We start from the raw sequence: 22,696 nt of genomic DNA, 5'->3' as shown, positions 1-22,696 counted from the left end.
TGTGGATAAAGACACTCTTTATTAATGATCCCATAGAAAAAAAACAAATGCAAAAATAGTAAAACTTAAGTTGTCATCAAAATATTTACTTTTATTTAAGACCAAAAAACTTTTGCAAGAAATACAAGTAAGAAAACAAGTCAGGATGAGCTATGCTTGTGGTGACAAAGTTCCCCTGCAGGCTGCTGCCATGTGTCCCATCAAACTGATCTTGACCAAGGCATTTTCTGTAACTGTCCCTCAGAGCATCAGTTGAATGAATAAAACAATAACACACAACATTTGAATCTGTATCTATAAAACATCTGGTAGAAATGCTCTGAGAACTCTGGATAACACATGTGATCTCTGGTATGACATAGTCATTACAAAGGAAAGACACTCCTGAATGTGCTTCCTCCCACTTCCTCATTGGAAATTTCAGTACCTTGCCAGTTCTTGAGTGTTTCAGCATAGTCATTGCTTTCACTCTCAACTATGGCTAACATGTATGTACAGAGTGCATTTAACACCAAATACTTTTAAAAAATCAATAAAACAGTGACAAACTTTAACTGACATGTATAATATGTATGAATCTTTTAAAGGCAATAACAAGTAAATCCATGATAATAAGCAATTTGTTATGCTGTACTTTCAAAATCCCGAAAATCCATTTAGCCCTGTTTTTTTGTTTTTTTTTCAACATCAAACACTCAACAAAACATTCATTACTGTACAGTATGTTGAGAGTGAATCCAACTTCACCTGAGAAAGACAAAGAAAGAAGGTAGTACATTCACCCCTTCAGAAATCTAACTTTGGCTAGGAAACAGTCATTATCATTACACCCTAAGGTGGGGTTCGTCCACATACAGGTCTTAGCCTTGAAGAAACCAACTGAATTCATGTGAGCTCACTTTTATTGACAGGACTAATTAGGGGGAATGATGAGAGTGATGACGCAACTTGGCACTTCTTAAAACACACCAACATTTTCAATTTCAATGGTTGGGGTGTAACCTGTGCTGAATTGCGCTATACACAAATTATGAAACTAAGAATCCTTGAAATAAAATGAGGAACTGCATGGCCAATGTCTTTGCCAAGACACCAGATTCAGTTGGTTAATTTTCAAGGATTAATAATTGGAGGCAAAGACCAATGAAAATCTACCAGTTGCCACGTTTAGCATATCAAGCAATCATGGTGATGTCTTTGTGTAAGAGGGAACTAGATAGTAATCAGTTGTACCACCTAGAAACAATGTCTTTGTCTGGTTTTGGATACAATTGGCTGCCAATAACTTTGGTCTTATGCCTACAGATGTAATAACCCAAGCAAATGCCCACTGAGCCTGACCAGGCCAGAATGGGAGAAGTAAAATATCTGGCTTAACAAGGCTAAACAAGGCCGATGTACTCCATCGAGCTGCTTCTGTTTATTTTTTGATACCAGAAATGTCACTCTTTATAGTCACCTGGCCGAGTTGCTTTGAGCCAGTCAGCCAAAGTTGGAAAGTGTTCGTCTGTGCCCATGCTGTTGTTTGAGTAAGGATTCTGCAGATTTTTAAGAATCTGGCTGTTGCCACAACCATCCTGCCTCATTGGATCCATGTTTGTGCCATTGCTCATTGGACGAGGAAGCAAGTTGGTGTAAGTATTTCCTTGGTTTTCCCTTGGGGATTGCATGAGAGAAGCATGGGTCTCTTGCCCCACTGTGATCTGGGGCTCCTGCTTCAGTTGGAAGCCAGTCTGAGAACCTCCTCCCACCAGGCTCTTCAGAAAATCCCCTTCCATTCCCTCTAGGAAGGGGAAAGAGCCCAGCCCCTGTGACCCCCCTCCACCTCCAGGTACTGACCCGTTAAAGGTGTTCTGGACTTGACTGAAGCTGGGCCATACAGATTGGAGACCCTGGTTCTGGTTTCCTAGATGGTTCTGGGCTCGGGTCTCAGAGGCTAGCTCATCCCTTGGGTGCTGCATGTGAAAGAGTTGCTGGGACTCTGACTGGCTCATTACGGAGGCCTGGGTGACTGTATCCAAGCACTGCAAGTCCCTCATGGAGAGCTGGGGTAGGGTGTTATTCTCACAGCTGTTCTGCTCCACTCTGTGGGGGTAACCAGATACACGGTTTGGCTGCTGTTGTCTGCTGTTGTTAGGACGAGGCAGATTGCTCATGGCACCAGATGGGTTTATGGTGACTGTATCCATTGAGAGTGCTGTGTTGGGATTTGCCCACGAATGGCTCATTTGTAAATTGGAAGCCTGTGATGCCATCATTGCATTCTGAGGCCCTGCTTGGTAGGGCTGGTTGAATATAGTAGGTTGCTGCTGCATCGTATGTGTGGGCTGTTGTCTCGGGTACATGTTGCCAAGGTCTATAAGACAAATAGTGAGTTTTAGTGCAACATCAGGGCAGTACTATCCAAACCTGGATGGAAATGTTGTATTTGGCAATTGGAGGAAAATCAAGTTCAACCTCTTACCTTTCCGCATATGACTCATGGTACTCTGTGGGACTGCCTTTGGCCTGTTCATAGCTAGACCAGCAAAAGGACCACCTAGAGGAAGGTACAAAACCTTTGTTTCAATACATACACTCATACTGACACACATAGGACAGGCTCATACATGTAGAATCATATCAGATGGGTTGTATTCTTCGTACAGTACCATGTCTCTTACCTGACAACCCCGATATCTTCATCAAGTGCTCTCTTCTGCGCTTTTTCTCATTGTAGCCATACGGATCTATGGCAAACACAAAATGCTCACATAAATCACCTGAAAACAACTGAGAACTGGGTCCCATTTACTGGACACTACCATTGGACACAAAAGAATGGTGATAGTTTGAATTTACCAGTCACTCATTGCTCACCTTTGTCGTCAGGCAGATATCTGAAGTCCATTGGCTCGCTGACCTCCTGATCAGAAGGTCTCCGCAGTTGCATCTGCACGGTGACAGACTCTGTTATAGAAGTGTTGTAGTAGGGTGGAGTCTTGAAGACAATGGCTACTTGGCGATGAACATCAGCCTGTGAGAAAGAGCCTTTGGCCTCCCAGCCGTCGGATGAGAAGAATCGCACCTCAATGTCATCTGGAGGTAAGGGGGATTATTGAATGACAGGAATGGGAAAACTGAATGAACATGCAAAGAGATGGGCACTATGGCTAGAAAAGCAAAATGGGTTGATGGATACATTGAATGAATGAAGATGAATGAAGAAAAAATAGATGCAAACTATATTAAAAAACATTGAACAACGGTGTAAAATAATAAACTGTTGATTGATTCATTGCAAAGGTATACAGAACACTGATAGTGCACACCTTTCTGTACTTTGTCACACAGTAAGAAGATCTCGTCCCCGCCTTTAACACTGCCACTGTTCCTGTTGACCCGACAGATCCTCAGCTCTGCTGTGTTTGGGGCCCCTGATGATGCAGAAATAGGTTACACACGTTACCCCAACATATACAACAAATCTAATAACTAAAAGTGTGTAGGATAATATCAGAATCTGCCTTTGCTCGATACACTGATTTATTGATGAACTGTTGTGACCAGCTTAAATGACTCAGTGTGGCTGCTTTAATATTGTCTCTGTTCACATTCATTTTACAGTCGAAGCCTCACCACGTTGAGTTACATGTCACATGCCTGTTGTCAGAAGAGGAAGTGCTCCATGGTAACAGTGTTGTTTGAGGGTTAGTGTGTATGAACAACTTCCCCTTTCTCAATGTATGTGAGGAACACTGAACTAGATCACCGACTGCAACACTTGAAACAGTGTTGAGAAAATAGCTATTGGACACACGTACACAGGTCTTGCAACAAACATTTGTGTGTACATGCACTGCAGCTACAGGTACGTGCTCAATTAACTGTATGTGCAAACACACCTATTTACATAACTCCTCAATTATTGCATATTATTATTGTTACTTTATTTCAATTTGTATGACATTGATGAAATTCATTAACATTAGCACAAAGTATCTGCATCTTTACTTAATATTATATAATCATCAGCTCTATCAACTGAACCCTAAGGTGGACACACCTAGGGCAGCCTGACTTCCCCGGTGTGCAATTATATGGGAATTTCATTATGCTGTAATTGCCAAACACCACATCAGCAGTAACACAGCTGATACAGACAGAGCACAGACACTCACTGTTGTCGTAGATGGGGTTGGTGACAATGGGGTTGAGTGATCGAGTGTAGTGGCCGTTCTCATCAGGCAGGAAGACCTGGATGCACAGTCGAACCACGTTCAGGTCGTACTCCTCTGTCTGCAGCAGCTGTTCGCGGGGCACTGAGTTCACACACACACACACACACACACACACACACAAACACATATACACACATGAACATGAGTGTCAACATCACTGGCACAGAAAATTAGATAAAACACACAGATGCTTACTAAAGGCATGATAAGTGACATGCAGCAAATGTAAAGGATGACTGTCATCCGTTTTTACTTTATCTATAAAGACCAGTTCACCAAAATAACAATAAGTTGCAATGTTTTGAAAAGAGTACTAATACCTAACAATTAAAACATTTGATTACAACTAAAAGTCCTGCACTGATAATGTTACTTAAGGAAAATTATGTAAGTATTATCAGTAAAATGTACTTCATGCATCAACATTAAAAGTACTTTGACTGCAAATACACAGCCCATCATAATCATAATCCATAATATTATTGGATTATGATTATGATTATGATTATGATTGATGCATATATGTGAAAGTAACATTTCACAGTAATTTGAACAGTTTTATATATGGTTTATATCTCATCATATGTTTTTTTGATTTTGTTTTAAAATCTTAATTTGTAAAATAACTAGCTTTCAAATTAAAGAAAAATATTTCCCTCTGGATTGTATGGGAGTAGATGTTTACAATAAAATGTAAGTACTTCAACTTTGTACTTAAGTACAGTTATTGAGTCAATGTACCCCATCCAAATAGACAGTGTTAGGAGATTTCTGCAGCCACAAACCTTAAATAATGGAGTTAAGTTAATAGACTTTTGTTTGCAGAGCTCGAAGCTTTGGGAAATGAAAAATTCACTGTCAGTGAACCTGACTTCTACTATGCTATGAAAACCGTTAATTGCACAGTCTGTGAATTCTCTTGTGTAACCACCTCATTGTTTAGGAAAATGCACTTTCCTGTTGAATTTTTCCAGTGTAGTTTTTAATTGCTTTGACCACCATAAACAAATGTCAAATATTCAAATATGAATGTTTCAAAATGTCAGCTCAACAAAATATTTGCATGCCCAGAGAGGACTGGAGGTAAGTGGAAAAGAGGACTATCTGTAATTTGGGTAAACTGACAGAAAAACAAACTGGTGGTTAAACCTAGTTTAAGTATATGGATGTACACTCTCCACTACATCCCTTTAAATGAGGTATTATAAGAATAATATAAACAGGGTGAAACTGAATGATATAGTTCTGGGGATAAATTATCTAGAATGTTCTCATGCCTCTGCCACATCTGTAGGTCGTCCCCAAAACCTCAACTCTGGATCAAAATGAACACGTCACAGATAAGTGTCCCCAGCCTACATTCTCATCAGCACACTTGCGCAAACACATACACATACATGCAAGCGTCACACATCCCGCCCTCAGAGCAACACACAAACACACACCTCGCGGGGAGAGCTTTTACTGAGAGACGCCCACACACACTAGGCTTTCACATCTGCCTACACTCTCTTCCTCCGTCTCTCAATTTCTATCTGTCCTGCTCATGTCGAGGCCATCCCCGCCTACAACTTGTCGCTACGGTGACGCTCAGCGACGTCACCTCAGGGTGGAAAGAAGTGTGAGTGTGTGCCTCTGTGTGTGTGAGCCTCTGCACAACACACAGGCAAGAGATGAGACTGCTGCACGAGTGACCCTGGTGGCTCCTGACGTGTGTGAAAGTGGTGGGACATGAGCAAGAGTCAAATTTCAAGTCTTAAACTTTCTCTTTTGAGTTTCTTTTCAAATCTAACATCATTTGAAAATGTCATTTACAACAGTGTGATACCAGAGTTTGGTCAAACACCCAGAACTACTTCAATGTATAACAAAAAAACAAAAACCTGCCGTGCAGTTACACAAGAGATGGAGGGAAACCCCTCATCCTCTCTTAATGTGTCACTAGACCTGTTCAGCACAGGCAGCTAGCGAGGTATTTTTCCTGCTCTGTCTCTACATGCACCTCTGGCACCAGCCATGATTTTCCTCTCAAGGCTCAAGTCCAAGTGAAGTCACAGGTCACAAGTGCAGTTACAAGTCTGTTTGCATTTTGCTTAGTCAGAAGTCATCAAATTTGTGACTTGAGTCTAAAAAAAAGCAATTTCATTTTATCTTCTCTCCACATCTCCCTGAGCATTTTTACAGAGAAGTGATACAAAACACAAAACCAAAGTTGTCTGGTGTTGACATGAAGCTTTGTTCCCAAGCTCTGAGACATTAAATATCATATTCAGCCAAACATGTCAGTCTGGCTCTGACTTTTATAGCACTCAGACTGTCTGACTTTCTTTATACCAACTGCAGGTTTGTTCTTTTGTTTGTGCGACATTTTGAGCTTATTTGTTTTCTCTGTGAGAGTCATACAAGAAGATCGATGCCACTCTTATCTCTGTCTGTTAAACATGAAGCTACAGACAGGGGACCATTTATATTTAGCGGGTTTAAAACCATTATATTTCATGCATTATTTTATTACAATAAAATAACATAATTATTCAATCCACTGACATGTTAGCAGCTACATTTGGTCATTATTATTATTGTAAGATGCCTTTCAATGTTATTTATGAAGCCATATGAGGACTGTTCAAAGTTCAAAGTTGTCCCTCACAGGGAAACTGATCTGCAGCCAGGATACACAATAACACACATACAAACACACACAAAGCGCCAAACACTTGTCATCAACAGACACTATGACATGATGATCAGAGTGATATGTAAGAGTTCATTCATCAGGTCAAAGGTCAAAGAGCAAAAGTAAAGCAAGTAGTGTGTTCAAATAAGCAATAAAGTAAAATACTCTCTGGAACAAAGGAAACTTCTGTCTCCGGATCCTAAACCCACAACCTGATACTGGAGAAGGGAAGCAGCCTTTCTTACCACCTGCCTGTTATAAAGGTCAGTAAACTGAGGTTGACTCCTCCCTGAAGTCTTTGTTGGTCAGGCTCACATTATCACACCAAGCAACGATGCAGACCATTAAAACTGATTCAATAAAACTTCATCATCTCATAAGGACACAAAACATAAGCACAGCCTGTGTAGCTTGTTCATAACACTGACATTTCCTGTTTTAGTTTTTATTACTATTTATTTCAACTTATTCCGATCAAAATAACGATCGATCAATCACCTAGCCATCACTTGGTTCTCATGAGTCACTGTCCATAATTCAGCATAAATAATATAGAGCTTTGGTCTGAGTACTGCCACAGCATTTCACTGATATAATAAATCATGATGGTGGGACGTAACAGGTGCCCCCTTTCTTAGAAAATATCATTTTCGTGTAATGTTGAAGATCAATGTTTCGTCAACAACAACAACAACAACAACAGAAATGACACTGTGAAAATTAAATTAAATTAAATATAAACTCCTGGGTTTGAATGGTCCCTGCACAAAGTCTTCCAGCTGCATGCAGCTCTGCTATATTTCAGATTTGTGTCTGGTCATCAGGTTTATCTTCTGTGGGAGGCAGAGACAGAGACAGTGGAGAAACTGAAGGAGGGAGAAATGCAGACTTGCCTGTGTATGAAAGTGGAACTGTCAGAACAAATAGTGATGGAACATACTAAGTTGGTCTCCGTGCGTGGTGTACTGTATGCGTGAGTGTTTGAGGAGTGTGCTGTTGAGCGAGGCAGACGATGGACAGGTGCAGCGAAGTGGGTTGTAGGTGAAATAAGTGGTGAGCGAATGTGTGATGGAAAAAAAAACAACGCCCGGAGTCAATGGGCATCCTGGCTGCATGAAGCTGAGTGGCATTGGTGGTGGTGGTGGGGGGGGTCATCGGCTGCAGCGGTGATGAAGACAGTGACGGTGGGGGGTTGGGGGAGGGTGGAAGGTGGGGGGGGGTCGGTGATGCGTGGTAAGTGGTTAGAATGAATGTGGGAGCAGGCTGTGAGAGTGAGAAAGAAGGGGAGGCAGGTGCCAAGCCTCACCACAAACCGTGTCTCCACTGCATGACTCACAATTTCACCAGGACTCATCACATGCAACGTTCGGTTTGTGTGTCCTCTGAGGCTGAGGCAACAACTACACAATCATATATTCAAGTTACATCATGTATAAATGTAAATTTGCTTTACTGCTTATAAAATGATGGAGGGTCTTCAGATACACACACACAGCTTAAATATTCTGGCAGAGGCAAACAGAGAGGCCAATGGAAAAACCACTTTCAGCAGAGTAACCGTCTTCAGCAAAGACAAACAGAGGAAGGGTAAGTGGCGTAAAAAAACACTGCAATAGTGCTTCATTATAATATTCTTCAACAGCACTGACCAACCATCTTCCAGCACTTATTTTAAGTGAAGCATGACTTCCAAATACAAATAATATGTTTAGTATGGGTTAAAATAAAGAGAGATGAGATGAAATTATACCCTGTGGGAAAAGTGATTGTAAAATAAAACAGAGGAACCTGCTCTATGACACAGTCCATAGTGATTTAAAGTTATAGGCGTGGCTGTGCAGGTTTAATCACTAATGTTTTTACATAACTGAGTCACAGACAGAGGAAAAACTAGCTCAGATAAAGATCAAGTAAGATTCAACACTTGAATGTCCACCTAAAATTATATCAATAATGTGAATCTGAATATAGATTTAAAGCTTAAACATCTTCTTTTCACAGGTTCAGGAAATGTGATTCACAACCACAAGCTTTGAAATCATGTCTTAACATCAACAAAGTCTTATGGACCCTTTGAGCACTTAGTTTTGCTCTGTCTGTTACTCTCTATGACCTAATGCACGGCACAGACACACCTATTACCTTAAATGATTGCGGGCTGTGTCTTTGAGTGTATTTCTTGGAAAAGAAAACACTGCCCCCTGAGAAAACCACACAAACATTTACCAGTTGCACCACTACAGCCCCTTGCCATGTGAGGGAATAGTAATATAGAAACACATCACTATGTCACACACAGTATTCAGTTGTGTCACCGCTGGTTCAGGTGATGTGACCTCATTCACTCTATAGTCTCATCAGGTCTCAGACTCAGGTCAGACAGCTGCACCGATGTGGCCTGAACAAAGCTTCACATGCATGAGGTGAGGTCAGAAAGGGTTTTATGTGTATGTGCGTAAAGGTGGTTGTGCAAGTGCTCTGGGGTGAGTATTGGGGGGGGGCAGGGCGCTAGCTTATCTCCCCCCCGACACAGGAAGCAGCTGAGTTTCACAGCAGAAGTGAGCTGAAGAGAGGGGAAGGTTGGAGCCACGTGAAAAAGACATCCAGCTGCCCATTATACCGTCTGTGGCAGTAAATGTATTCGATCTGTGTCTGTTGTCATGTCTGCCTGACCAATAACACTACATTCACCAGATACGATCAAATAAGAATCACGTAACTGTTTTACATCCATCGTCACAGCACCACAACTACGCAGATCCTCTCTTCTGATTGGCTGACTGACATGTTCTTACTAGAGCTGCAGAGAGAAGCCTGAGAGAGGAGATGTGAAACTACACTGAGATGGTTTTTAATATCTAAAACACAAATATATCTTCTTGTTGGTATCAACACTTCAAATAAAACCCCAGACGAGTAAAATATGGGGCCTTTAATCTAATTTGTTTCAATAAAGTAGTGAAAATATAGTCCTGTCGTCTGGCACCCAACTTGAAATCCTCCCTTTCTCAATTATATGGTTGCTAGATGGAAGTAAATTTCTTGATAATGATGACACTTCATTATCAGAATGACTCTTCATGGACAAAATACCGACAATATTTCTTATATGATCTCATCCATGTTAGAAGTTGAGGTTATCTGATCACCGTCACCCTCCCTGTTAGATAAAGATGCAGGAAACAATTCTTTTCAAAGAAAAACAATATTAAAATTATGACTGTAGTCATGTTCTTCACACAGTTTATCCATCTATCAAAGACAACTAACCATCCAAAATCTGTAGGTCTAAAACTGCTCTGTTGGGGAATAAGATGAGTGAGCTGTAATTTGGCCATATGAATGTTTCCAACAGTATTTTAGACATAAACATAAATTTGAATTTTGTGCTCATTTATGCGAAGAATGCAAATATTTTATCTACAACCCCAAGCAGCTGTCTTTGGAAGATATGTCTGAGCTTACAAATATTCATCTCATGACCCTGGACCAAAGGGTCCACTACCATCTTCAACTTCTAAGAACCTCTCAGCCTGAATTAGTTCCTCGACTCTAATACTATCACACAGGGAGCAGAGATGTGGTTACATGTGGTGAAGCTCAGTAGACTGAGCAAAGGACTAAAAATGTCAGCAAGGGGTGAGGGGTTCATATCAGACACAGCCCATCTGCATTTGAACGGTTTCATGTTTATTTTTAGGTCATTACTCTATCATTCTATGAAACTCAGTATATGGTGCTTAGGCCTCGTAGGATGTGCCCAAGTGACAGTGAAGTATGAGAAAAAAAAAAACGCTTTTGCAAGCACACACACAGTAATAAGTCAAAGCACAAGAGCAAATTGCAAAAATCTGAGATCATGATTGTATGTTTGAAAGACAGAAAGTGAACCTGAGCCGGTTATAAACCTCCACACTTTTACAGACCTGTAAAGCACCATACCCTACTTTTATCATCATCTCTGAGAGCTGGGGAACCCCCTCGGCCCCCCCCCCTCCCCCTTTTAATGAATCCTGCATTCCCAGCTCTCACGTGGCATCCTGCACTGTGCTGAATTGAGCAACTGTGAACAAGAATGGGGAAGTAGCTCAACGCCTGTTTGTACACGAGAAGTGCTGTCTCTGTGCACCAGAGGACCGCAGAGTGAAAGCACACAGAGGAAATGGCATTACTGTAGATAGTGCAGCGGTAACAGGACAGATTTTTTTGACTCGATGTTAGGAAAATCTTCTCATCTGCCTGAGAACTGGGTCAACCAGCATTTGAAAACAATTCTTTTGAATTGTTTTCAACCCGTTTACCAGTAACAACAGCAGGAAAAGCTAGAGCGGCAACAGCAGTAACAGTAACCAGCGGCAACGATAACAGCAGCTGTACCAGCAGCAGCAGCAGCAGCAGCAGAACACAGTGCTCAGTCATGTATGACACATTAAATAAATAAAATGACACTCATTGTTTTGTCTAGTGCTAATTAGAGTCTGATGCTGATCAGATGGTATTAGTTTATCAGATATATATTGTATCAGTGTGCACAGTGTTGTGGCACAGTATTACTATTAACAAACTGATCACAATTATATAGTTTAATAATTTGAAAAAGCTTCATAATTTCCTAAATCAGCTGACCAGGGTACTTTTTAAAACAGTGCATTTGCTGGGGCCTGTGATTTCATACACATTTCATTTACTGCACATTGTTCATAATCTCACTATCTTTAATCATTTTGGACAGTGGAGCTCTATGGCCAGTGTTGTGCTCAACTAATGCACATGAACGTGAGCGTAGTTAACGACATGAACACATCAGACAATGGCAGTAATCTACCAAATGCATCAGAAGAAGAAGTAGAGTGTTTTACAGCAACACTTGAGGATCTGAAATCATAGCACATCTCTCAGCTGGGGACTGTAACGGAGCTAGCGGTGGAGCCTGAACCAGCCTGTAATCTAGTTGATGTTCTTGATCATTTGCATCATTTGGCTCATGCAGGCTACATAAAATTTCCATTGCATCTCCAGTTTAAATAAACTGCAGCTCTGACCTGATCAGTTTTGAGTCGTCCTGCTTTATGACATGTTGTTTATATTGTAAAACATTAATCTCTGTCTCTGTAGTGCAGTAATGTGGCAGTGACTGAGGGCAGGGGAAGGATGGGAAGCTGAGAGCTGCTCATTTAAAAAAAAACAAAAAAAACCTAGGAAATGAATGTGAACTAGTTGATTGTAATCTCTGTGAACTGAACTAAACACAACACTGACTATAGCACAGAGGAATCTGACAAATCAGGCTTTGGATACACACACAACACTTCATTCAGTTCATTATCGGTGTTGGATTCACTGACTGTGAGAAAAAAAAAAATATTGTTATAGTCTTGTCCTTTAACAAGAACATGTTGAACATGACAGTAGTAAATATACGATAACTGTTATTGTAAATGTTATTGAATAAACATTTTACAACTGTAATATATCCTTTTTATAACATTAACATTTCTTGTTTGCGCTCCACAGTGTTTATGAGGCAGTAAATGTGAACCGAACTCTCAGAAATCTGTTATCTATCAGGCTCTGACGTGAATATGTTGACATGTCAGTGGGATTTTTTTCTCCCTAGGAAAGATGTAAAACAGCTGGGACTGTAATTAGGAGACTCACCGTTGAAGGGGTTGATCCCTCTGGTAATCCTCTGTACGATGGCATCTTTCACTTCCCTCCTCCTCACACACTGGATACCCAGGTTCTGGAAGCTGCGTCAGTAATAACATAACAATAACATGAGAAAGTGACACAACTGCAGCAACCCGATTACAATAAACTAAACACACGGGGCCACACCTAATTGAAGTATGATATAAATGCTGTGGTGTACGAAGTTGTGTATTAAGGTCAAAGCAACGGTGAAGTTAATCTCACCCTTTTGGTTCGGCCAGTTCATGATGTTTCAACAAGCAGTTTTTTTTCATGATTTTATCTGCAGCAGTTCATTCTAAATTAATCTAAATTTACAACTGAAAACCATGAGGGATTTGCAAATTATACACCCCAAAAGATACTGACTCATTCACACTCTCACACACATGCTCAATTACACACACACACACTCTGTTTTCTCTCTCTAAATATGGGTGATGTCACTTGGGGAATTCCCATATTGCCACCCTCATCACAGACATGGTTTAACAAATATGCTCTGTGTGTGTGTGCGTGTGTGTGTGTGTGTGTGTGTGTGTGTGTGCGTGTGAGCACGCGCCCATGTGTGTGTTTCTTCCTCTGTATCTCAGTGGTCACCTATTTACTGTTGGTGTCTTCCGAAACAGTGAAGCAAAACATAAAATACACTAATAATTATATTGTGGTTTGTGTGTGGCATTGTTGCTGATTAAGACTGAGACTTGAGAAGATAATTAGTCAGGTGACGACAGTGACAGAGAGAATACGACAACGACAGAGTTTGTTGGACAGAGGCAAGTGTGGGAGGAGAACTCACGCAATCACTCTGCGGTCTGGACCGAACTCGGCCTCGTAGAATCCGTCTTTGCAGTCCTTCCCCACCAGGTCATGTGGATGCGGTCGGTACGGCTCGTTCTTCGTCACCAAGTAAACACACACCTTTCCCTTACCAGAGTAATTCAGGATCTGTGGATGGAGAGGAGGAGGCTGCTTTATATACTGACTGTACAAATGAACACGTAACTCAGTTGAGCAAACATTAAGCTGACCGACCTGCAGGCTCGGGTAGGTCCTGTTGTTGTCGGAGCTCTTCTCTCCGGGGATGCTGCCGGCCGAGCGCCCCTCACACTTGTACCTGAAGCGCATTCCCCTCTGCTTCGGCTGCTCAAAGATCTGGACGGCCGGCTCAGCCACTGGAGAGCACAGGTGAAGAGAACAGTCAGTGAAGGGGAACGTGGAGAGGAAGGGATGAGAGGATGAGAGAACAGAGGTAAAGGGGAGTCGCTACACAAACAAGACATGATTCTCTGCTTTCAGTGGGTTTGTTCACTGACTTTCATCAAATAAGATTTGAAGGACAAAGTGGTTTCAAATTATATGATTCAGATCAGATCATAAATACATTTTTAAACATGGCTGCCAAACCAATTTTGTTAATTTATGCTTGATTTTTGTTCCTGGCTGGAGTCAGGTGTGATGGTAGTGGCCAGTGGCCATGTTCCTGACATTTAAAAACCCTGATTTGCAGGTCAAAAGACATCAAGATTTGCAGGTTAAAAATGATCTTTTTCAAAGAAGACTATTGACTTTAGAAAGCACAGGAGTAGATAATAAAATGAATGATGGCTGAGTTCCATTTGGCTGTGTCAGTTTCCTGCTCCTGGTGTTGTATATGCTTGCTCACTCACACATGGTCATGGCTTGGTGGGAACAATTATTAATGTTATTAGCACAAACTGTGTGTTTGCTGCTATAAAGTCTAAATGTCTGTTGTGGCACAGGTGGATAAATCACTTTGTCTACAAACAGAAAACAGTGAAAATTATCATTATTATTAACGAACTCATCTTAGTCTTACGGTTTTTGTTCTACATCTGATTTTACCTGCCAAAATTAAAATGGACACTCCAGTTCAATAATCTAATAAGCACTGATTTGCAGGTCGTCTACACTTCTGTTAAAATTACATAAAATTTGGTTGGGAAGTGACACAGACAAACTCAGCATATTTGGTTTTACAAGTCATCTAAATGTTTCCTACTGGAATAAATTGCTGACATACTGTGAACATAACATTGCACGTAAGCTAGACGTCACTTTTCATCCAAATTCAGCCCGACGAGAAGCATAGTGTCTGCAAATCATCCAGCCAGTGTTTACTACGAGGGCAAGCCTCAGACATTCTGCATCCATATCAGCATGAAACGGGTTTGTCTGTACAACTTTGACCCTTTTGTGTGACAAAAAAAAAAAAAAAACCTGCACCACATGATGCCTGTGTGAGAGAGGAACTAAAACTGATCCGGGAAGTGTGTCTGTTTTTGGTGTACAGTGTTTCCAATGTTTTAACAGCACATAAATAAGGTTGTGTGGACATGACAACTGAGCAACAATTAACACCACAACCAAAGTGCTCACAGCGCTCACACACAGATGTTGTGTGGACCAGTATGAAACAAGTCAAGTCACATTTCCTACATAATTAAGAAATGTACGTTTGGCAAAAAAAAAAAAGTGGCTCAGCCATGTCCTGCCTTCCTCATTTTGCAGCTACATTAACAAACACAGAGCCGAAAGATGACACACACACGCAGAGACGTTTATAACACAATATTCAAACTCATACACCACAAATTATAAAGACGATGACTCCAAGAACCTCAGGCTCTCAAACACACTCACACCACAGGGCTGAAAAAGGCTTAACAAAATGAAAAAAGAAATGAGGAAGTGAAATAACACTGCAATGGGATACATTCTGCGATTTTAACTTTTGATATAAGTTTTGACTCGGGAGGCAGGTAGCTAATTTAGACAAGAGGTATTAAAATGTTCTTACTCAGGTGTGGATCGTCTCCCAGCATGGAGGACATAAGGACTGAGGAGGAAAATGTGACATATAGGAACAAATTAGGCAAAAATATATACGCCAAATTGTACTGAAAAGTAAAAACAACTTGACAAAATAGAAACAGTTCACTGTCACTGGTTTGTAATGTTTGGAAGAGCATTTACTTCTGCTAAAGCTATCCTGTAATTACTGACACTGATGCTGTCAATCATTGCAACAAGGAGGAAGTTTCACTGTGTTGTTGAGCACACTCAGAATAAACAGTGCCAACAAATATTTGACTTTAGAAAGAAGCACTTGTGTTGTTACTACAAGAGGACTTCAGATCTCCATATAAACAAAACACCTACAGCCTGGCTGTCTTTGAACATCACTGACATCTATCAAATCTTGCCTTAACGTCTCCATCTTAACCGCGCCATTGGTATTAAACAGTAAATAAAGATGCTGGTACTCACCATTCATGGTGCACACACACGCACACACACGCACACTCACTCTCAGCTGTATCACAGGTTCACCGTCTCGCAGAGACGCCCGAGGTGAATGAGTGACAGGACACAGAAAAAGCAATATTTGTTGAAAAAGGACAAGCGGGAATTCCCCTCCGTCACCGCCCATTTCATCTGAATTGACCAATGAGAGGCAGGGGGCACAGAGAGAGCCACTCCCCCTGACTCTGCCGCCTGCCACAGGGCTGCGTGGGGAGACTGCGGGCTGAAGTATGGCCGCACGGTGCAGAAGAAATGCACATAGCTGTAGCTTGAGTTTGCGGAAGAAAAGCCTCGATGAAGAATAAAATCAAATGAAAATGTGGATCAGATTCCAGCCACTGACTGTAAACCTGTTGCATGTCGCCACATGCAGCACAGTGAAGAGCATCATGCATACCTGGACAGGCAGCTCTGACAGCTGTGGTCATTGTGTTGACACTTTTAACTCAGTGAAGTAAAGAAGAAGTTAGTTTTAAACCCAGACGGTGGGAAACCTCCTGCTATGACCTAGCTCAGTTTTCTCATGAACAATGTACAGCTGGTGATCCTTGAGAACCCCAGAGGCTTGTTTTAAGGAATAGACTGACATTTCAGGAGGTATGCAGTTTGTTTGGAAGAATTGGCGCCAACTAGCCCAGCTTTAGCTTTCTTGCAGAGAGATTCATACTTTAAAAAAACAAAAATGTTTTTTCATGTCGCAGGTCCACAGACACCACCAGCAGGTATCTCCAGTGTTGAGACAGGGCCAGGGGGATTCTTCTCACGAAACCTCAAGTCAGGTTTTTTTTTCAGGTTGACGTTGATGGTGTCATGTCAGACAGACAAAAACCGGTTCTGCAAATCTAATCGAAAAGTGTAGTGTATAGGAATTTTGTGTTAAAATACATGCACTTTGTCCTTGGAGGAGAAAGGTTATTATCATAGTGTGTAGGAGCTCTGTGTCATGATCTGTATTATCTTTACTGGCTTGAAAGAGAGCATCTATTCTGGCGATGCAAGCACTGCTACAATATATTATTATTTGCAAAACAGATAGCATTGATAGCCTACCCAGTTTTCTGTATATACTTACAGTGATGCTAATTACATACGTTGGATTCACTTTGAGTTCCTGGTGTCCTCTGTCCATGGTGCTGATGTAACTGATACTATAGCCTACATACAGTAATATACTGTGCTTCATACCTTAGTGTAATAGAGTAAAAGAGTAATACGTACACATTTGACACGCTCACATCTCAACATGTGTGAGGCAGGAATACGTTAGTTACCAAATTCAAAAGACACAGAAAACGCCACTAGAATTAGCTGTGGATCTACTGATGTTGTGTTACAGCAGTCTAGGGTAAGGTTTTTTAGTTACCACTAGTTGACTGAGTTATTAATGTCCAAAACTGACTTGTTTAGCACTAATAGCAGATTAGTAATTGCCATCAGTATCTTGTCTCCCCATCCTGGCAACAAGTTTACCCCTTCAGCCCTGCCAACTTTCTGTCTCCTCTATCGCCACTCTGTGCACCCCTCATCCCTACTGTTCTCTTCAGATCTCTTCAAGTAGAGGCTGATCAGCTGCAAACTCAACAACACTGTCCGGCACTGCAAAGAGGACATCATTCTCAGTGATGAGGACATGTCTCTTTGTCAGTTTCTTGGGCACCTTGGCTGTGTTGAAGGCAACATTGTCTCCGTGCAGCTCATGGACAAGATTTGATGGTTGAGGGTGCTAGGTAATATGGGTGCAGGGCCACATCACTCATTATTATGTGTGTTGAAAGATAAAAGATTGGAAACACTCTCTTCTGCCTTGTAAATCATCAGTTAGATGTTCACGGCCCAGTTCTCATTTCCTGTTGTGGAGCTGCCAGTGGATACTGAAGTCAGTCTGCAGAACACGTTTGATAAGTTCCAGATTTTCTGGTGAGGCCTGAGGTTTAATAAATCTATTTATAATAAATCTCTTTATTAGACCTCAAGAGATAAAGCCAGCCCACATAAAAAGTGAAGTTATAAATGTGATACAGAGATGATGTCTAGAGGATGCACAGTGTATGTAGAAGCCGGTTGTTTGCAGGATCTGGAGAATCAAGCATCATCTCTGTTAAACAGCTTCAACTTCATACTTAATTTAACAATAAATACTGTGGTATGTGTCTAGATCCTTAAGAATTATAATTTGGCTTTGACTCTCCTCATGAAAAGTGCCGTTAAGAGTGTCAGTTTTGCAATCAAAAGAGTCAGTCATTCTTGTTTTAGGAAACAAAAGTATTTTGTGAATTATGATGGGACCATGTTTTTTTGCACTTTCTGCCTTGTGCTGTCTGTTTAAAAAATACAGGCTTACAACGAGCTGCTGTCAGTTAACGTCATTTAATTGTCAGTTAAATTATGGAGGATCCCCTTCATTTATTCATACATCACTCTTTTCCAACACTTCTCTTCTGGGCTTCAGCGTGATATGTTGTATCAGCTGTTTCTTCCTGCCCTTTGGCAACAGTGAATCAGCTATGATTGCTCTTCTCTATTTATTCATGGGAATCAGCATCACTTCCTGGGACTCCCTGGATGTGCTGACTGTCGAGCTGTACCCCTCTGACAAGAGCAAGAGGTAGGTAGTTTAGGCACGCCTAGAAATCTCCTCACTGCCATGAGGACACAGCCAGTGGTGCTGAATGACATGTTAAATACTTGGCTGGCTTATGGGATGGATGACACTGTGGGGTGAAATCGTTGGTGGTGCTTGTGATGTAAAAGCATTTAGCTGTCTTGGTGGAATCTAAAAGTAGGATGTGCTTTTTATGTTTTACTGTTACTAGTAGAGTATGTAAAGCCTAATTTGATTCACTATTTGAAACTGAACCTCATATGATATAAAACGTGGCTGTTTCTAGGGAACTTAATTCAAAATCACCAAAGAGCCCCTCTCTAAGTTGCCCCTGTGTGTTCTGTGCAACAGCTTCTCAGAATCTGGATTTCAGGGGATATAGCGCCATCTTGTGGTAATACCCAGTCACTACAGCCTCTACGGCAGAAAAAGCAGATAACTCAGAGACCCACCATTACACATGGATATATTCTTATTATTGCCTCTGTTTTAAGGAACAGTCATCACATTAACCTCAATGTAAATGCCCAGATGAATGTGATGCCCCGGATCATCAGATATAGCTCAGAAATGCATCTGTCCTTATATTGTCTACCAGTGTTTCCAATGCTACATGTTTCTCTGTCTCCACGCAGAAAACTCTGCATTGTTAACAGTGATCACATGGATAACAAATCATGTTCATAAAGTCATTTTTTTCTCCATTAACAAAGAAGAAGGCATCTGCTACGCTGATGGTCACTCACAAGTCAGATGACTAATTGTATGTTGAGTGCGACATGTGAATTATTGAGTCAGATTAAAGAAAAGAGAATCAAACATTTACTAGAGGGTCGGTTTATCCAACTTTTAAAAGATAAATACAGGTAACAAACAATTATCTATAGTGGCAACAAGCAAGGTAGACACTGTGGTTAAATCTGCTGAGTTTTTCATGTAGTTTTCTCTCTCTATTTTCTTTATTTTGTGATTCAGATTAACTGTTCTTCAGTTATGCAAAGACGTTTGCCCCTCTTCTCTCCAAACTGTCCTCCTGAACCCTAATAGTGCAAGTCTCTAATACCTCTGAACTGAGCTTTTAATATAAAAGAGCCTGATTATAAAAGACAAGCACACTTGACTTCTAACAATTCTTGTGTCTCATTATACTATCATATATCGTAGTCTGTAACTACTTGGCCATTTAGAGATATAGAAATACAAACAAATGAAATTCTTGTTGTGAATATTTGCACAATTTAAAACGAGAATCAATTTTTGGGTGATTAGAACAATCAGCACAAGACCGTCAAGTGATACCCTTAACCAAATCAGTTTCAAGCATCATTTGTGACCCTCGTGACGAGCCTGATATATAAATTGATTTGCAAAGGACTCAGCAACCAACCCACTCTCAACAGTAACACTGCACCACAGGAGAAGGAAACCTGCTTCACTGTGACCATGAACACTCTGCTGCTGGCCTCTGCTCTCTTTGCAGGACTCTTTGGCTTTTCCGCTGCCGTCCCTGTTCCTTTCTCCATTCCTGTTCCTGGTCCCTACCATGCCTTCTGCAAAACACTGTGGTGAGTCAGGGCTGCTGATCTGGATCAGAGTCTGTCATTTTGCGTCTCTGTATTTCAATGTGACTTCGCTGAGGATGTTTGGTTTCATGTTTAAAGTTGAAATGTGTCCAAACTGTTATTTCTCTTCTCCTCTAGGCTCATGGCAACACCTTGTGCTGAAGTCAGCACCACAATGGTGAAACAGATTCAAGCATTCAACCCTCTGAATGGCTGTGACAAGTGCCAGTATATGGTAAGAACCACTCATCTGTTTATAGAAATGGTGTTTTAGATGGGTTGAATTCCAATAAATAAAAACAGTTTAAAAAAATACACTCATCAATTGTAGTGTAATGATAAATCATTTTCTCTTACAGCTCGTGTCAGCCCTCCCTCGATCTATCAAAGCCAACCACACTTCCCTTGATGGCCTTCAGGCTGAAGACATAACCTTCACCTTCAGTCCCACCAAAATGGCTGGTGGCTGCCGTGTCTCTGTAAGTATCAGTTACTCTCAATTGTTAACTGACTTCTGTTACTCCAAGACAATGAATGGAGATAGTTAATTGACACACTGGTAAGATATAGGTTGATAAAATAGTAGCCATCCCTTTAAAGACGTATGTTTTGAATGATGTTTGTCTTGATTCATATACAACACACAAAAAGGTCCTTAACTGTTGAATGCTCGCTCACAAGCAGGGTGATCAGAATTATTACTGATGTACAAATGTGCTGGAAACAACTCAGTCATTGGAAACGGTGCATACATCATAGTATATATTGGTGCTATCTTACTTCCCAGGCACAGTCCACTTCTCTTGGATTCGCCAGCCTTCTTGATGATGGCCTCAATTACTGCAACCTCTACAACCTGCTGTCAGGTGAGTCAATTAATCCTGATTATTTTTACATTGGAAATTCTAAAACTATTTTAAAGAATCACATTGCTCTCATTATTTGTTGTTGTGCTACTGTTTTATTTGCTTAAATGATAAAATTCAGTGCCATCCCCCTTTTATGAGGACTAATGAATATTAGACATGAATGTGGAATGACTAATCATTTCCATCCATGTTTTGATTCTAGCGAGTGGACTCATCTCAGCACCAGGCTTCATGGAGATGACCAACGAATGGGCTTGCCTGGGCTATGGACTCGCCACCTGTACAGCCTAACAAGCAAGTCAATGTTGAAATGACTTGACCAGAAAAAGTCATGATTTTGTTACATTTGATTTAAAACCCTATTTTTTCCCCTTAGACTTAGATCTCTCTGATAGTTTATCCTAATATAGAGAAATACCAATTAAACCTGTTGCAACTTTATAATGGTCTCTGTGTGTATGTGTGCATTTCCAGCCTACAACTGAGCATGGACAGGGAACCCTTAAAGCATTAAACAAGAATTATGTGACATACATTTGTTCCCCATTTTCCTCATGCTTTAATTTCCTCATGCTTTCGTTTGTCAAGTGTTAACAATTCCAGAAACAATAGTATTTATTATCTATCTTAAGGAGTAGGCTCTCCTCAATCCATGAAGGAACACTTAATCCTTCTCTTGATCTGAAAAAATCAACTTATTCAGATACATGGTGTTGTTCAGACAGTAATTATATGCCCAACCAGGCATTTGTTATGGACAGCACATGATGAGCACAGGGTTGAGATAAGACAGGCTGTTAGTGCCAATCAAACCACACTTGGATTCTCTGTCATTGCTTATATGAGCACTGACATCCCCGAGAATAACTATGGAATCCCCCTGTGGCACTGTCTCCAGACTAGATACTGCCCCTTGCCTCTACACACACAACTAAGACAGGCACTGTCAGCGTTTTATGGTATATCTCATCCCAGCCTGATAGAAAAAGCCTAACCCCTGGTTTGGTCTTTTAAAAGTTATAACATGACCGGGGCGGCCCGATGGCGGAGTGGTTAGGTCATGTACCACATGAGCTGTTGCTCTTAGCAGGCGAGTGCTGGTTCGACTCCTGACTGGCTTGACTCTTTCCTGCGTGTCATTCCCCCTCTCTCTGCCCCTTTCCTGTCACTCCCTACTTTCCTGTCAAATAAAGGCAAAAATGCCCCCAAAAAAAATCTTTAAAAAAAAAAAAAAGTTATAACATAACCATAGACTGTATGTGAAGATAGATGTAGCCTCCGTGATGACATCCATGGGTTTCTGAAAAGAGGTTATGAAGCTCAGAGTGGGCTGCTCAGCTGTTGTCATCTTGGCAGTACCAGACCTGTAACACTGTGAATTTCCCCACTGTGGGATTAATAAAGGCTTTCTTATTTTATCTGAGCTTATCTTGTCTTATCTTGTGGTGGGCACTGTCAGTGATACCTGCTAATTAGTGCTAACATAAAAGAATACTAGAATTTCCCTCCAAAAGAACCAACAATACAAACAGCTGAGAGGTCGCCTTCAGTGACTTGAATTAGCTGAAGTGATGCCTAGGCACTAGCAGACAGCTAGCCAACTGTGACAGCACCCCCCTGTCACTCAAAGTGGTCCCGCCTTCAATTATGCATAATTTTAAACCTTAATAAAATTTGAACGAGTGAGTTATATAAGAATTCATCCCCAGACATATCACTATTCATTTTACACTAAACATCCATATTGA

General features: G+C 41.0%; 1 protein-coding gene across 1 annotated transcript; it reads right to left on the bottom strand.

Moving 5' to 3' along the window:
* On the bottom strand, nt 1-16,010 carry rel (v-rel avian reticuloendotheliosis viral oncogene homolog). The gene is made up of 11 exons (XM_071481413.1): nt 15,880-16,010; nt 15,410-15,448; nt 13,624-13,763; nt 13,388-13,536; nt 12,556-12,647; nt 4,161-4,301; nt 3,312-3,416; nt 2,860-3,078; nt 2,664-2,729; nt 2,465-2,539; nt 1-2,356 (listed from the first exon to the last, which is right to left on the bottom strand). Exons 1-11 carry the CDS (start codon nt 15,884-15,886, stop codon nt 1,443-1,445), a joined length of 1,947 nt encoding a protein of 648 aa, XP_071337514.1. The 5' UTR covers nt 15,887-16,010; the 3' UTR covers nt 1-1,442.
* Between the last annotated feature and the right edge of the window lie 6,686 nt (nt 16,011-22,696).

The sequence above is a fragment of the Trachinotus anak genome, unplaced genomic scaffold (genome assembly GCF_046630095.1).
Source record: "Trachinotus anak isolate AG129_WGS33_773 ecotype Australia unplaced genomic scaffold, CSIRO_AGI_Tana_v1 ptg000007l, whole genome shotgun sequence".
In the NCBI taxonomy this organism is placed as follows: domain Eukaryota; kingdom Metazoa; phylum Chordata; class Actinopteri; order Carangiformes; family Carangidae; genus Trachinotus; species Trachinotus anak.
This window is presented reverse-complemented; position numbering and strand designations above follow the sequence as displayed.